General features: G+C 42.5%; 2 protein-coding genes across 2 annotated transcripts; both read right to left on the reverse strand.

Annotated features, from left to right (window-relative positions):
- Positions 1 to 574: 574 nt before the first annotated feature.
- Positions 575 to 3,047, reverse strand: LOC135553446 (olfactory receptor 6N2-like). The gene is made up of 2 exons (XM_064985562.1): positions 3,041 to 3,047; positions 575 to 1,527 (listed from the first exon to the last, which is right to left on the reverse strand). The coding sequence occupies exons 1-2, from the start codon at positions 3,045 to 3,047 to the stop codon at positions 575 to 577; spliced, it is 960 nt and encodes a 319-aa protein (XP_064841634.1).
- Positions 3,048 to 15,286: 12,239 nt separating this feature from the next.
- LOC135551556 (olfactory receptor 52E4-like) lies at positions 15,287 to 16,222 on the reverse strand. Its single transcript, XM_064982763.1, has one exon. The coding sequence runs from the start codon at positions 16,220 to 16,222 to the stop codon at positions 15,287 to 15,289; it is 936 nt and encodes a 311-aa protein (XP_064838835.1).
- Positions 16,223 to 17,954: the final 1,732 nt, after the last annotated feature.

The raw sequence follows: 17,954 nt of genomic DNA on the forward strand, positions 1-17,954 counted from the left end.
GTTGTTCTACCCCTGAACAAGGCAGGTAACACACTGTTCCCCGGTAGGTCGTCATTGTAAATAAGAATTTGTTCTTAACTGAATTGCCTAGTTAAACAAAGGTGAAAAAAATAAGTACATATATAAATGTAAAAACGTGTTAATTTATTGTTAAAGGCCCAGTGCAGACAACAACATTATTTACCTGTGTTGTATACATATTTCCACACTATGAGGTTGGAATAATACTGTGAAATTGATAATGCCCTTTCAGTAAAATACATTTTTTTTAAGTCTGACTGAAATTTCAGTCTGTTCTGGTGAGGTGGAGTTTTGGCCTGCCTGGTGTCCTCACCAGGCAGTAATTTAGTTAAAAGACCAATAAGAAAGAGTTCCAAACCGTTCTGCCAATAACAGCTAGTTTTCAGTTTTTCCCTCATAACTCAGACCACTCCCAGACAGTCCAAGCAAAAGTATGTTTTTTTAAATTGAAAACAATCACAGTAATGTACTTAATTGGAAATGATTTGATTTTGAGATAATAAAAAGAAGGGCTGTATTGGACCTTTAAATGATAAAATCCAAACATGGTGCGTTATGGAATAACTTTATTAAAGAACAAGAGATTCAGGACAGAATCCTTTATGTGTTTGTTCCTGAAACTGTAAACAAGTGGGTTCACAAGAGGAGTTAAAACACAGTTGACAATAGATATCAAGATGAGAACATTGGGATGAATATGAGATGATTTAGCACTGATGTAGACACATGAATGAGCAATGTAGAAGGTAAGGACAATAATGAGATGAGAGGAGCAGGTAGAGAAAGCTTTTTTACGCCCTTCAGATGTGGCAATTTTGCAAACAGATTTGATGATTTTACAATATGACCAAATTATGACAGTGAATGGAACATACATCACAAATAAAGCACATGCGAGGGCCAGATCTATCAACAGTGTTGTGTCTAAACAAGACAATGTAACAATCGGAGGATAATCACAAAACCAATACATTATCTGATTACTACAGAAAGGTAGTTGTGATGCAAGAATGACATTCAATGCTGGAAGAATCATCCCCAAAGCCCATGCTGTTGAGGCCAGGATCCCACATACTTTGATTGTCATGATGCTGTTGTAGCGTAAAGGATTGCAGATAGCAACATAGCGGTCGTAGGCCATAGCACATAGGAGAAATCCCTCTGTAGTTTGGAATGTCAAATAGGTATACATCTGCAAGAAGCAACCTGCAAATGAAATGGACACATCATTCCACAAACACACTGATATCATTTTAGGTAAAACGCTGGTGGTGATCACTATATCTGTGAGAGACAGATTACAGAGGAAAATATACATTGGTGTGTGAAGTTTGGAATCGAGCAACACCAGAGTGATGATCATGGCGTTGCCGATGAGGACCATAATGTATACCACAAGAAGAAAGATGGCCAAGTCTGTGTAGATCTCCTTGAGACCCAGCTCCCCTCCATGTATCAGGAAATCTGAAAACAGGCTCACGTTGAACTCCAGTGGTAGAGAAACATCTGAAAAACATTATGAGAAGAATGAGATTTTCATGTAAAAACATGCACCCACGAAGTACTGTCTAAAACACATACTGGTTTATATTTACATAGAAAGCATATAGGCGGGCACAGTGTAACTACAAGGAATACATTGTTAAGCAGTATAGTTGTTATGACTTTATTATGAATAGGTATATCATCTGCACGCAGTATTTTCACACATACACATACACACACACCATACGCACACACACACCATACGCACACACACACCATACACGCGCACGCACGCACGCACGCACTCACACAAACAGACACACACATATAGTAGGACCTTTTTGAAATCCAAGTGATACAGAAGTTACATCATAATAGAACGAAACAAAAGCCTTTTAAGGTTAAGGATGAAGTAAGAGTTAGTTTGATAGTTGTTCACTGTTCAGGTAAAGACGTTTCACCAATAGACAACACTGCAAACTCGAAAGCAAAGATTTGTATGGAATCAGCTGACACTGAAGGGGGATATCTAGTCAGTTTCACAGTTGCACAACTTGCACAACTTAGTGCGTTCAACCAAAGTGTGTCTTCCGCATTTAATCCAACCACGCTGGTTCAAAGAGGTGTGTGTGTGTGTGTGGGGGGGGGGGGGGGGGGGGCTGCCTTAATCAACATAATTGGCACACATGGAGCAGTTGTTGATGAACTGTTTTGCTGGTACAGGTATTTGAACCACTAGGCTGCATTGTTGATGTTCATTTAAATCAATATTCACTATTAGAAACCAAACCAAACATCGAACAACAGTGTGATGAGCATTGAGCACATTAGGTTTAAAGTAAGGTTGATCCAGACAAGGGCATGGTTGTCCAAAGTTGCCACAGGTAATCATAGAGCCTCGCTAGATGCTAAGCGGGATCCTTGGGACAACCCTACCCTAAAACCTGACACCTAACCCTGACCATTACACAAACCCTTACCTAACCCCAACCCTAACCCTTACAGTACCATTTTACATTTCAATGGGGTGAGGCCAGATTTGGGCCATCCAAAGCATCCCACTTAGAAAAAAACATTGATTCACACAACTGAGAATAAAATAAATAAATATACATCTAACAAACAGAGACAAAACAAATGGACATGGGAGAAAGAACATCTGCAAAGGTTGAATGGATTATGTTAGGGTTAATACATTGACTCAAATAAGGTAAAAATTGGAGCTATACATTTTGTTATTGCATTTTAAAAACATTTAACAGGACGTTCTAAAGAAACCAGAAAAGTGTTAGCATCCTCCAATTCCCCAGCCAACGTTGACAATATTTTTTACATTAATCAGATGATAAGAAATTCCTATTTAAATATTGGGAACGTAATTTTGTTCACCTGAAAGAGAAATATAAGATGTTAATTATGGCTGCCGTTCTTCTTGTTCCTTTAACAGCTCTTGTATCATTAGATTTTTCCAATTGGAAAATTAGAAAACTCAAACAATGTTCATGTCATAGAAAGCACTGGAGTTCTCACTTACTTGGCATTGTGTTGGTCATCTCACCAGACCCACATCTCTGGGATTGAGGAAGAGCTGCATAATGTGGGAATTTATATAACAACTCCTCACCCACTCTTCCTCTGTAATCCTTTTCAGTAAGCTTTTTAATTAGACAGAAAACACAGGAGTCACTTTGGGACCTTTTTATCGTGTTGTCTGGCACAAGCTCCTAATTGGGACCTACAACACAAGCTCATAATTGGTTTAATCAGAACACAGAGACCCTTCAATACACTGTGGTCCAATACACTGTGATTTAATATTAAACGATATAGTATTCATGCAGTGATTAAATATACTAAGTAGAAGAACACAATCTATCTAAGTACCCTCTTGTCATACCTGAGTAAAAGTAAACATACTTTAATAGAAAATGACTCAAGTAAAAATAAAGTCATCCAGTAAAATACTAATTGAGAAAAAGTCTTAAAGTACTTGGTTTTAAATATTCTTAAATATCAAAATGAAATGTAATTGCAAAAATATTCTTAAGTGTCAAAAGTAAAAGTATAAATCATTTCAAATTCCCTATATTAAGCAAACCAGACGGCACCATTTCCTTGTGTTTTTTATTTATGGATATCAAGGGGCAAAGTCTAAAAACACAAACATACTTTACAAATGAAGCATGTGTGTTTAGTGAGTCTGACAGATCTGAGGCAGTAGGGATGACCAGGGAAGTTCTCTTGATAAGTGTGTGAATTGGACCATTTTCCTGTCCTGCTAAGCAATCAAAACGTAATGAGTACTTTTGGGTGTCGGGGAAAATGTACACTACCAGTCAAATTTGTTTGATCGTAGCTAGCCAGCTACATAGCCGTCTTTGTATCTAAGACAATTGTGTAGTCTAGAGCGATTTTCTAGGTTAGCTGGCCAGCTATTGTCGTTCTTTTAACGTAGCTAGCCAGCTAGCCCCCGAATAGCAGCACTGTAGAAACTAGTACAGTACAACGGTTTGATTTGTTTGATCATAGCTAGCTAGCTACATAGCCGTCTTTGTATCTAAGACAATTGTGCAGCCTAGAGCGATTTTCTAGGTTAGCTAGCCAGCTATTGTCGTTCTTTTAAGGTAACGTAACGCAATCAACCTGCTAGCTAGCCAGCTCCCCGAATAGCAGCACTGTAGAAACTATTACACTCGACGGAACGACTTGATTAGTGTAGTGTCAACATCGCAGCCACTACCAGCTAGCCTACTCCAGCAGTACTGTATCATTTCAATCATTTTAGTCAATAAGATTCTTGCTACGTAAGCTTAACTTTCTGAACATTCGAGACGTGTAGTCCACTTGTCATTCCAATCTCCTTTGCATTAGCGTAGCCTCTTCTGTAGCCTGTCAACTATGTGTCTATCTATCCCTGTTCTCTCCTCTCTGCACAGACCATACAAACGCTCCACACCGCGTGGCCGCGGCCACCCTAATCTGGTGGTCCCAGCGCGCACGACCCACGTGGAGTTCCAGGTCTCCGGTAGCCTCTGGAACTGCCGATCTGCGGCCAACAAGGCAGAGTTCATCTCAGCCTATGCCTCCCTCCAGTCCTCGACTTCTTGGCACTGACGGAAACATGGATCACCACAGATAACACTGCTACTCCTACTGCTCTCTCTTTGTCCGCCCACGTGTTCTCGCACACCCGAGAGCTTCTGGTCAGCGGGGTGGTGGCACCGGGATCCTCATCTCTCCCAAGTGGTCATTCTCTCTTTCCCCCCTTACCCATCTGTCTATCGCCTCCTTTGAATTCCATGCTGTCACAGTTACCAGCCCTTTCAAGCTTAACATCCTTATCATTTATCGCCCTCCAGGTTCCCTCGGAGAGTTCATCAATGAGCTTGATGCCTTGATAAGCTCCTTTCCTGAGGACGGCTCACCTCTCACAGTCCTGGGCGACTTTAACCTCCCCACGTCTACCTTTGACTCATTCCTCTCTGCCTCCTTCTTTCCACTCCTCTCCTCTTTTGAACTCACCCTCTCACCTTCCCCCTACTCACAAGGCAGGCAATACGCACCTCATCTTTACTAGATGCTGTTCTTCCACTAACCTCATTGCAACTCCCCTCCAAGTCTCCGACCACTACCTTGTATCCTTTTCCCTCTCGCTCTCATCCAACACTTCCCACACTGCCCCTACTCGGATGGTATCGCGCCGTCCCAACCTTCGCTCTCTCTCCCCCGCTACTCTCTCCTCTTCCATCCTATCATCTCTTCCCTCTGCTCATACCTTCTCCAACCTATCTCCTGATTCTGCCTCCTCAACCCTCCTCTCTTCCCTTTCTGCATCCTTTGACTCTCTATGTCCCCTATCCTCCAGGCCGGCTCGGTCCTCCCCTCCCGCTCCGTGGCTCGACGACTCATTGCGAGCTCACAGAACAGAGCTCCGGGCAGCCGAGCGGAAATGGAGGAGAACTCGCCTCCCTGCAGACCTGGCATCCTTTCACTCCCTCCTCTCTACATTTTCCTCCTCTGTCTCTGCTGCTAAAGCCACTTTCTACCATTCTAAATTCCAAGCATCTGCCTCTAACCCTAGGAAGCTCTTTGCCACCTTCACCTCCCTCCTGAATCCTCCTCCCCCTCCCCCCCCCTCCCTCTCTGCAGATGACTTCGTCAACCATTTTGAAAAGAAGGTCGAAACATCCGATCCTCGTTTGCTAAGTCAAACGACACCGCTGGTTCTGCTCACACTGCCCTACCCTGTGCTCTGACCTCTTTCTCCCTCTCTCTCCAGATGAAATCTCGCTTCTTGTGACGGCCGGCCACCCAACGACCTGCCCGCTTGACCCTATCCCCTCCTCTCTTCTCCAGACCATTTCCGGAGACCTTCTCCCTTACCTCACCTCGCTCATCAACTCATCCCTGACCGCTGGCTACGTCCCTTCCGTCTTCAAGAGAGCGAGAGTTGCACCCCTTCTGAAAAAACCTACACTCGATCCCTCCGATGTCAACAACTACAGACCAGTATCCCTTCTTTCTTTTCTCTCTAAAACTCTTGAACGTGCCGTCCTTGGCCAGCTCTCCCGCTATCTCTCTCAGAATGACCTTCTTGATCCAAATCAGTCAGGTTTCAAGACTAGTCATTCAACTGAGACTGCTCTTCTCTGTATCACGGAGGCGCTCCGCACTGCTAAAGCTAACTCTCTCTCCTCTGCTCTCATCCTTCTAGACCTATCGGCTGCCTTCGATACTGTGAACCATCAGATCCTCCTCTCCACCCTCTCCGAGTTGGGCATCTCCGGCGCGGCCCACGCTTGGATTGCGTCCTACCTGACAGGTCGCTCCTACCAGGTGGCGTGGCGAGAATCTGTCTCCTCGCCACGCGCCCTCACCACTGGTGTCCCCCAGGGCTCTGTTCTAGGCCCTCTCCTATTCTCGCTATACACCAAGTCACTTGGCTCTGTCATAACCTTACATGGTCTCTCCTATCATTGCTATGCAGACGACACACAATTAATCTTCTCCTTTCCCCTTCTGATGACCAGGTGGCGAAACGCATCTCTGCATGTCTGGCAGACATATCAGTGTGGATGACGGATCACCACCTCAAGCTGAACCTCGGCAAGACGGAGCTGCTCTTCCTCCCGGGGAAGGACTGCCCGTTCCATGATCTCGCCATCACGGTTGACAACTCCATTGTGTCCTCCTCCCAGAGCGCTAAGAACCTTGGCGTGATCCTGGACAACACCCTGTCGTTCTCAACCAACATCATGGCGGTGGCCCGTTCCTGTAGGTTCATGCTCTACAACATCCGCAGAGTACGACCCTGCCTCACACAGGAAGCGGCGCAGGTCCTAATCCAGGCACTTGTCATCTCCCGTCTGGATTACTGCAACTCGCTGTTGGCTGGGCTCCCTGCCTGTGCCATTAAACCCCTACAACTCATCCAGAACGCCGCAGCCCGTCTGGTGTTCAACCTTCCCAAGTTCTCTCACGTCACCCCGCTCCTCCGCTCTCTCCACTGGCTTCCAGTTGAAGCTCGCATCCGCTACAAGACCATGGTGCTTGCCTACGGAGCTGTGAGGGGAACGGCACCGCAGTACCTCCAGGCTCTGATCAGGCCCTACACCCAAGCAAGGGCACTGCGTTCATCCACCTCTGGCCTGCTCGCCTCCCTACCACTGAGGAAGTACAGTTCCCGCTCAGCCCAGTCAAAACTGTTCGCTGCTCTGGCCCCCCAATGGTGGAACAAACTCCCTCACGAAGTCAGGACAGCGGAGTCAATCACCACCTTCCGGAGACACCTGAAACCCCACCTCTTCAAGGAATACCTAGGATAGGATAAGTAATCCTTCTCACCCCCCCCCTCCCCTTAATGATTTAGATGCACTATTGTAAAGTGGCTGTTCCACTGGATGTCAGAAGGTGAATTCACCAATTTGTAAGTCGTTTTGGATAAGAGCGTCTGCTAAATGACTTAAATGTAAAATGTAAATGTAAAAGCTTTAGAACAACTACTCATTCAAGCTTTGTCTTTATTTTTTTACTATTTTCTACATTGTAAAATAATATTGAAAGACATCAAAACTATGAAAAAACACATATGGAATCATGTATGTAGTAATCAAAAAAGTGTTAAACAAAAAATATTTCTGAGATTCTTCAAATAGCCACCCTTTGCCTTGATTACAGGTTTGCAAACTCTTTGCATTCTCTCAACCAGCTTCACCCGGAATGTTTTTCCAACTCATTTTGAAGGAGTTGCCACATATACTGAGCACTTGTTGGCTGCTTTTCCTTCACTCTGCGGTCTGACTCCTCCCAAACCATATCAATTTGGTTGAGGTCGGGGGATTGTGGAGGCCAGGTCATCTGATGCAGCACTCCGTCACTCTCCTTCTTGGTCAAATAGCCCTCACACAGCATGGAGGTGTGTTGGGTCATTGTCCTGTTGAAAAACAAATGATTGTCCCACTAAGCCCAGGCCAGATGGGACGGCGTATCGCTGTATAATGCTGATGTAGCCATGCTGGTTAAGTGTGCCTTGAATTCTAATGTTTTACATTGTGAAATACACGCTTTACATTAGGAAATACACAGCGGAGATCATCCGTTCACCCACACCGCATCTCACAAAGACAACAGCAGTTGGAACCAAAAATCACAAATTTGGACTCCAGACCGAATGACAAATTTCCACCAGTCTAATGTCCATTGCTCGTGTTTCTTGGCCCAGGCACGTGTCTTATTCTTATTGGTAGTGGTTTCTTCGCAGCAATTCGACCATGAAGGCCTGATTCACACAGTCTCCTCTGAACAGTTGATGTTGAGATGTGTCTGTTGCTTGAATTCTGTGAAGCATTTATTTGGGTTACAATTTCTGAGGCTGGTAACTCTAATGAATTTATCCTCTCCAGCCGGGAAACTCTGGGTCTTCCATTCCTGTGGCGGTCCTCATGAGAGCCAGTTTCATCATAGTGCTTGATGGATTTTGCTCCTGCACTTGAATAAACTTTCAAAGTGCTTGAAATATTCCTTATTGACTGACCTTCATGTCTTAAAGTAATGATGGACTGTCATTCTCTTTGCTTATTTGAGCTGTTCTTGCCATAATATGGACTTGGTGTTTTACCCAATAGGGGCATCTTCTGTATACTTGTGCATAATTTATATTTGTGCATCTGTAACTTTCTCACTCATCATTATTCATGATTCATTCGGGATGATCCATAATCCTGGTACAGTAGCATCCACATTTATGTCGAAGTGTTTGGAAAAATATTATATTCTTAATTAAAAAATAATCTGAAACACAACCCAAAATAAACAGAAAATGCATTCAACAAATTTGTAGAGTCACAAGCTTGATGTAGTCATTGCATACTATAAATATTGGAACAAATAATACTGTAAATGTTTGACTACTTTAATAAACATAAGTTAATTATACCCAGCACTTCTGGCCCCCTAAAATGTGGGAGCTATGTACAAAAAGTGCTGTAATTTCAAAACGGTTCACCCAATATGGATGAAAACACGCTTAAATTAAAGCTGTCGGTATGCACTTTAACATCACAGTCATTGTATCATTTCAAATTCAAAGTGCTGGAGTACAGATCCAAATCAACAAAACATTTGTCACTGTCCCAATACTTTTGGAGCTCACTGTATTTTCCTCTTGTGATGTTATTGTTTAACAGACAGACATGAATATCAATTGCCTGGCTGTGCTCCTGTGAGAGGGAGCACCAGAAGGACTGTAGGAACTGTTTCAGAGGGAAAAGGCCTTGGATCAGTTGAAGGCAATCTGGGATTTTTCCTGCTGATCAATGGTCATTTCAATTAGCCACAGCCAACGTCACAATCAAATCAAATCAAATGTATTTATATAGCCCTTCGTACATCAGCTAATATCTCAAAGTGCTGTTCAGAAACCCAGCCTAAAACCCCAAACAGCAAGCAATGCAGTTGTTGACGCACGTTGGCTAGGAAAAACTCCCTAGAAAGGCCAAAACCTAGGAAGAAACCTAGAGAGGAACCAGGCTATGAGGGGTGGTCAGTCCTCTTCTGGCTGTGCCGGGTGGAGATTATAACAGAACATGGCCAAGATGTTCAAATGTTCAGAAATTACCAGCATGGTCAAATAATAGGTCTGGGACAGGTAGCACGTCCGATGAATAGGTCAGGATTCCATAGCCGCAGGCACAACAGTTGAAACTGGAGCAGCAGCACAGCCAGGTGGACTGGGGACAGCAAGGAGTCATCATGCCAGGTAGTCCTGAGGCATGGTCCTATGGCTCAGGTCCTCCGAGAGAGAGAAAGAAAGAGAGAAAGAGAGAATTAGAGAGAGCATACTTAAATTCACACAGGACACCGGATAAGACAGGAGAAGTACTCCAGATATAACAAACTTACCCTAGCCCCCTGACACATAAACTACTGCAGCATAAATACTGGAGGCTGAGACAGGAGGGGTCAGGAGACACTGTGGCCCCATCCGATGATACTCCCGGACAGGGCCAAACAGGAAGGATATAACCCCACCCACTTTGCCAAAGCACAGCCCCCACACCACTAGAGAGATATCTTCAACCACCAACTTACCATCCTTAGACAAGGCCGAGTATAGCCCTCAACCCAAGGGGGGGCGCCAACCCAGACAGGAAGATCACGTCAGTGACTCAACCCACTCAAATGATGCACCCCTCCTAGGGACAGCATGAAAGAGCACCAGTAAGCCAGTGACTCAGCCCCTGTAATAGGGTTAGAGGCAGAGAATCCCAGTGGAGAGAGGGGAACCGGCCAGGCGGAGACAGCAAGGGCGGTTCGTTGCTCCAGAGCCTTTCCGTTCACCTTCACACTCCTGGGCCAGACTACACTCAATCATATGACCCACTGAAGAGAGGAGTCTTCAGTAAAGACTTAAAGGTTGAGAGCGAGTCTGCGTCTCTCACATGGGTAGGCAGACCATTCCATAAAAATGGAGCTCTATAGGAGAAAGCCCTGCCTCCAGCTGTTTGCTTAGAAATTCTAGGGACAATTAGGAGGCCTGTGTCTTGTGACCGTAGCGTACGTGTAGGTATGTACGGCAGGACCAAATCAGAGAGATAGGTAGGATCAAGGCCATGTAATGCTTTGTAGGTTAGCAGTAAAACCTGAAATCAGCCCTTGCCTTGACAGGAAGCCAGTGTAGGGAGGCTAGCACTGGAATAATATGATCACATTTTCTAGCAGCTGTATTTAGCAATAACTGAAGTTTATTTAGTGCTTTATCCAATGATGATATCTGATACAATGATATCTATAAGAAATTGTGAAATGTTTTATTCAGCAAAGAGGACAAATGTTTTCTGGTAACAATTAGTCTATCCTATCTTATTGCATTGACTAAATCAAATTAATGTAATAAAATACATTATATTTTGCCTATGGTATATACATTTCTAGAAATGTATATAGAGAATAGTAATAATGTCATAACAATTTGAAGCTTATTGTTTATTATGATTCAAATCATTTAAATGTCTACTTTTTCATAAAATGTTGTGGTTTAAAAAAGAGCACATTTCTGCCCGATGCCAGTTAAAATGTCCAAAGTAGCACATATTTCTATGACATTATAATGTTTTAGACAGAGTGTTGCCCATGCTTAGACCGGTTATGCACATTTGAGTTCACATTCAGGCTCCCGAGCTGTGAATACCTTGCTTCTTTAATATCAGTTTATACAAAAAAGTATTTATTTACAGTGACCCCCCCCATCCCCCACCCCACTATCGGGGCATGTATGCTACAAGGTCTCAAAGTTCCACGAGGATGCAGGCCCATGTTGACTCCAATGCTTCCCACAGTTGTGTCAAGTTGGCTGGCTGTCCGTTGGGTGGTGGACCGTTCTTGATACACACAGGAAACTGTTGAGTGTGAAAAACCCAGCAGGGTTGCAATTCTTGAAACACTAAATTGGTGTGCCTGGCACCTACTACCATACCCTGGTACTTAAATCTTTTGTCTTTCCCATTCATCCTCTGAATGGCACACATACACAATCCATGTCTAAATTGTCTCAAGGCTTAAAAATCCTTCTTTAAAAGGATAGGGCTGTCTGCTGCCCCCTTTGGAGTAATTGCGTGCCCATATTAAACAGAAAAAAAATCTTTCAAAAATTGCTAATATATGCATATAAAAAATATTATTGAATAGAAAGCACTCTAAATTTTCTAAAACCGTTGAAATTATGTCTGTATGTAAAGCAGAACTCTCAGGGCAGTCATCCTCCCAAACTCTCTCTTGTCATCATAAAAGTTGGCCCAACTCTGACGTCATCGCCCCCACCCTTCCCAAGCGCCTACAGACCTGGGAACAGTTTCTATGTCTTCAGCGCGATGTCTGCTTTCAATGGGGCTTCTCATTGTGAGAATAGCTCGCTCACGAGAGTTTTGGCGGCCTGAAACCTTTCGGTCACGCGAAAAAAAAGGTCACATACATGCGCGCTCTTCTTTAGTGTCCCCTCTTTTCCAAGAATGATTGAACGGCACGTGTGTTTCTGTTCGTCCTGAGAATTGTTGTGCACCTTTATAACATGCTAAAGCTTGGTTATGAACATAGTTTGACAAGTTTAGTCGACATATAATATGTAAATTCGACGTTTTGGTGCGCATCCACTTGACTTTTGGCTGCATTTCAACCGAAATATGCCGTGTTTGATAACCGAAAGACACAGACTTCACAACTAAACAATGTTTTTGGTGAGTATAATTCCTTCCAGGTCTTCTGATGGAAGAACAGCAAAGGTAGGGGAATATTTATGTGTTAAATTTGGGTTTCTGTGGACTCCAAGATAGAGGAGCCATCATGCTAATTTCTGAGCGCCGACTCATATTATAGCCTAGTGAACGAATTCTGTAACGTTAAAAATAAATGTAACACAGCGATTGCATTTAGAAGAAGTGTATCTTTCTATATATATGTAGAACATGCATATTTAGTTAAAGTTTATGATGTGTATTGCTTGTTATCTGACGTTATCTGCCGGAGCTATCGTCATTTCTCCGGACATTTGAGTAGCATTTTTGAACAATGCGTAATTGTAAACAGAGATTTATGGATATATATAGCATATTATTGAAAAAAACATAAATGTACTGTGTAACATGTTATATTACTGTCATCTGATGAAGATTTCAAAAGGTTAGTGATTTATTTTTCTTTTAATCCTGCGTTTGTTGATTGCATATTTTGTTCAACTTGGCTATGCAAATTAGCTGTGTCTTCGGTGGTGGTTTGACATAAATATGTGCTATGTTTTCGCCGTAAAACATTTTAGAAATCTGACTTGCTGGGTAGATAAACAAGGTGTTTATCTTTCATTTAAGCTATTGGACTTGTTAATGTGTGGAGGTTAAATATTTTTAAGAATATTTTTTGCGTTCCATGCGCCACATTCCAGCTGAGGGTGTTAGGGAAAGTTCCCAAGTGGGGATCAACATCCACATGAAGTTAATTAACCTGTCTCCTCCCCTTCATCTACACTGATTGAATTGGATTTAACCTCTCTAGGGTAGGGGGCAGCATTCAGAATTTTGGATGAAAAGCATGCCCAAATTTAACCACCTGCTACTTGGGCCCAGAAGATATGATATGCATATAACTGGTCGATTTGGATAGAAAACACTCTAAAGTTTACAAAACTGTTAAAATAGTGTCTGTGAGTATAACAAAACTGATTTGGTAGGCAAAAACCTGAGAGAAATCAATTCAGGAAGTATTTTTGTTTTTGTTTTGTAGTTTTCTATTCAATGACGGTATCCATTGACTTAGGACTCAATTCCTATGCCTTCCACTAGATGTCAACAGTCTTTAGAAATTGTTTCAGGCTTGTATTCTTATAAATGAGGGAGTAAGACCAGTCTGAATGAGTGGACCCTACCATGTCACAGAGCTTTTTCATGCGCAATCCCGAGAGAGTGCATTTCTTGTTTACCTTTTATATTGACTACGTTATTGTCCGGTTGAAATATTCTAGATAATTTAGGCTAAAAACAACCTGAGGATTGAATATAAACATCGTTTGACATGTTTCTATGAACTTTATGGATACAATTTGGATTTTTTGTCTGCCTGTTTTGACTGCGTTTGAGCCTGTGGATTACTGAAGAAAACGTGTGAACAAAATGGAGGTTTTTGGATATAAAGAGACTTTATCGAACAAAAGGAACATTTATTTAGTCAATTAATGTATTCTGAGTGCCACCATATGAAGATCACCAAAGCTAAGTGATTCATTTTATCTCTATTTCTGAGTTGTGTAACTCTTCTACTTGGCTGGTTACTGTTTGTAATGATTTGTCTGCTGGGCTATGTTCTCAAATAATCCGTAAAGCATTTTTTAAATCTGACACCGTGGTTGGATTTACAAGAAGTTAATCTTAAACCTATGTAAAATATGTTTTGTTTTCTGAATTTTTATAATGAGTATTTCTGTATTTGAATTTGGCGCTCTGCAATCTCACTGGATGTTGGCCACATGGGACGCTAGCGTCCCACATACCCTAGAGGTTTTTTAACAAGTGGTGACATTAATAAGGGATCATAGTTTCACCTGGATTCACCTGATCAGTCTGTGCATAAATGTTGGAACACTCAGTGTATATCTCTTTACTGTCTCAATTCCAGGCTGTTTTTCATTCAGACCTGGGGCACCAGAATCAGGTACAGGTTGACTCTATAGAGTGAATTTGTTACAGGTTGACTCTATAGAGTGAATCAGTTTCAGGTTGACTCTGTAGATTGAATCAGCTATAGGTGAGTGAAATCTCTGGCCATCAAGGACAATCTCTCAATTCACCTGAAAACCAGCAGTATTGCAGACCTTCAATCTTGGAATTGAGCATCTCAGACGTCTCTCTGAATTTTCAGCTAACAGACACTAGAGGTCTCTATAGAGATACATTTTTGACTGGCAGACAGGTAATGACTAGGCACAGACAGGTAATGACTAGGCACAGACAGGAAAGCCTGTTAAACAATGTGCGCTCATTATCACCTTTACAGTTCCCTCATTCATACTTCCTAATGTCTTACAGAACATCACCTTTACAGTTCCCTCATTCATACTTCCTAATGTCTTACAGAACATCACCTTTACAGTTCCCTCATTCATACTTCCTAATATCTTACAGAACATCACCTTTACAATTCCCTCATTCATACTTCCTAATATCTTACAGAACATCACCTTTACAGTTCCCTCATTCATACTTCCTAATATCTTACAGAACATCACCTTTACAGTTCCCTCATTCATACTTCCTAATATCTTACAGAACATCACCTTTACAGTTCCCTCATTCATACTTCCTAATGTCTTACAGAACATCACCTTTAAACGGTGATTTCACAATTTTTCTATTTCATATTCATAATCTCCAACAGCAAAATGTGTAAATGGCAATACATAACACCTTTAAAGGGAAATATTGCAATTTAATCCCAAACATTGCCTGCTCATTGCCTGCACATAATTGGTTAAAATCACGAAACACACTAGATGATGTCATCGGAAACACTTATCTTATCTACAAAACATAGAAAGGTGTCATGTTAACAAATGTTGATGTTGGGGTGGTGCTGAGGATTATGAATATGGAGTAGAACATTTTTGAAATGTACCTTAAACATCACTTTTAAGAATGGTATGTGGTGAATTCTAATCCATTTTGTTTTAGGGTTTTAGGGATACCAGAATAATCAACAAGCCTGTCAATATTATTTACAAAGTGCCAAACAAATATCTGTATTAAGAGTGTGTAACTTTCCGGCTGAGTATTTGTATAATTTTCTGCTTCAATGATTTTGTTTGCAAGCCGTAGATAATTGGATTCAAATTAGCAGGGACGACATGAAATAGAACGTAAGCCAGTTTTCTCAAATATGGATAGTCTGGAAAGCGATGCAGTATGATGGTTAGAAACCCACTCCACAGCATAATGAGATACAGTACCAGGTGGCTTGCACAGGTCTGCAACGCTCTGTTGTTCAGCTCTTTGCTTTTCTTGGTCCAGCAAATCACAGCAATCCTGAAATAAGTGACAGCGATGCTTCCCATTGATGAAGTAAAGAGCAGCACAGTGAAAAAGAGTCCATAGATGTTGTTGATTGAAACGTTCTCACAGGATAGCTTGAACAATGAAGCATTGTCACAATAAGCATTCTGAATGATTGAACTGCAGCGTGAAAGCCTCATGGTGAGACCCAGTAGGACAGACACTAACACAAGGGAAGCCCCCCAAGCAGACACAGACAGCGTAACTACAGTTTTGGTTGTCATTATGGACGTGTACCTTAATGGGTAACATATGGCCACATACCTGTCAAAGGCCATAATGATCAGTATCATATGTGAAGCTGATCCAAACGTGTGACTGAAAAAGGCCTGAGCAACACATTGACTGTACGTGATAAACCTCTCAGTTGAAACAATGTCAGCCATGAGGCGAGGCAACAAGACAGTGTTGCCAATCAGATCATTTACAGACAGGTTACAGAAGAGGATGTACATTGGTTGGTGCAAGCTTCTCTCTGTGATGATGGCGACCAGGACTCCAATGTTAGACACAAGGAGGGCTAGATAGACAAACAGCAAGGAGAAAAAAATTGGATACATGAATGTCTGTGGCAATTGAAAACCCTGGATGTGAAGGATATGGCTTGGTAACGACATGTTGTCATCCATCCTGTGAGCAATGAAGGGCAAACCTGGAAAAAAAGGACAGAAATATAAAAAATATATATAATTTGTTATAATTGTAAATAGAAGTTTTAAATGAAGATATACTACACATGCTGTTTGTTTCCTCTTTTTAAAATCTGCTGCTAGGAATTTTGAATATCCCATACTCACTCTGTCAAATGTGTTTATAAGAATGCCGCAGCATTAACAGCTGTAGTCAGTCAAGAGGAAAACCTGTATACAGGCAGTCCTCCAAAGCCACGCTTGTACCTTGCTGAAGAGGGTACGAATCCTGCCACAGGTATCGGCTACATCCTTTTTATCTACAACACTCACCCATCATTTATCATCCTTAGTTTCAACAATGATGAGGTAAGTCAAATGGTCACATGTGGATTTTCATGTCATAGTCTCAAGAGCTTAAGCTAGGCAGATTGTCATGACAACTCCTCTTGAGAAGGAAAATGTTATGCATTTAAAATGTTTAAAATATTGTGTGAGTGACCACTAATGGAAGCCATCTGGCAACTAGGTTTTGAATGATATTCTGTAGGTGTTTGTTAGCCTGGACCTGGATCTGTTTGTGCCGTCTTCACACCAAGCAGGCCAACATGGCTGGTTGGCGTGACAATTACTCCATATAGGACTTGGATAGACAGCACAAACAGTTTTGGATCTAGACTAGCTGGTCTTTTTGTAGGATCAAATCCTGATACACCTGATACACTAACGTACGTGGACACCCTTTCAAATTAGTGGATTTGGCTATTTCAGCCACACCCATAACTGACAAGCCATGCAATCTCCATAGACAAACATTAGCAGTAGAATGGCCGTACTAATAAGCTCAGTGACTTTCAACGTGGCACCGTCATGGGATGCCACCTTTCCAACACGTCAGTTCTTAAAATGTGTGCCATGCTAGAGCTGCCCCGGTCAACTGTAAGTGATGTTATTGTGAAGTAGAAACAGCGAAGTGATAGGCCACACAAGCTCACAGAACGGGACCGCTGAGTGCTGAACCGTGTAGCGCGTAAAAATTGTCTGTCCTCGGTTGCAACACTCACTACCAGGTTCAAAACTGCCTCTGTAATCAACGTCAGCACAATAACTGTTCATTGGGAGCTTCATGAAAGGGCTTTCCATGGCCTAACAGCGGCACCCAAGCCTAAGATCACCATGCGCAGTGCCAAGCGTCGGGATGAATTTTTTACATTTGACCTTTATTTTACTAGGCAAGTCAGTTAAGAACAAATTCTTATTTTCAATGACGGCCTAGGAACAGTGGGTAACTGCCTGTTCAGGGGCAGAACGACAGATTTGTACCTTGTCAGCTCGGGGATTCGAACTTGCAACCTTTCGGGTACTAGTCCAACGCTCTAACCACAGCTACCCTGTTGTGGTGTAAAGCTCGCCGCCATTGGACTCTGGAGCAGTGGAAACACGTTCTCTCGAGTGATGAATCTTGCTTCACCATCTGGCAGTCTGACGGATGAATCTGGGTTTGGCGGATGCCAGGAGAACGCTACCTGCCCTAATGCATAGTGCAGTGTAAAGTTTCTTGGAGGAGGGGGCTGTGGCTGGGGCTGCTTTTAATGGTTCAGGCTTGGCCCCTTAGTTCCAATGAAGGGAAATATTAACGCTACAGCATACAATGACATTCTAGACAAGGCCTGGGCAATTATTTTCCATGGAGGGCCACATTAGAATATATTTTTGCCATCGCGGGCCAGAA

Source organism: Oncorhynchus masou, chromosome 13, assembly GCF_036934945.1.
Source record: "Oncorhynchus masou masou isolate Uvic2021 chromosome 13, UVic_Omas_1.1, whole genome shotgun sequence".
Lineage (NCBI taxonomy): Eukaryota > Metazoa > Chordata > Actinopteri > Salmoniformes > Salmonidae > Oncorhynchus > Oncorhynchus masou.

What these genes read in the sequence shown, in the direction of transcription:
- LOC135551556 (XM_064982763.1), bottom strand. Translation starts at nt 16,222, where the DNA reads ATGGATGACAACATGTCGTTACCAAGCCATATCCTTCACATCCAGGGT.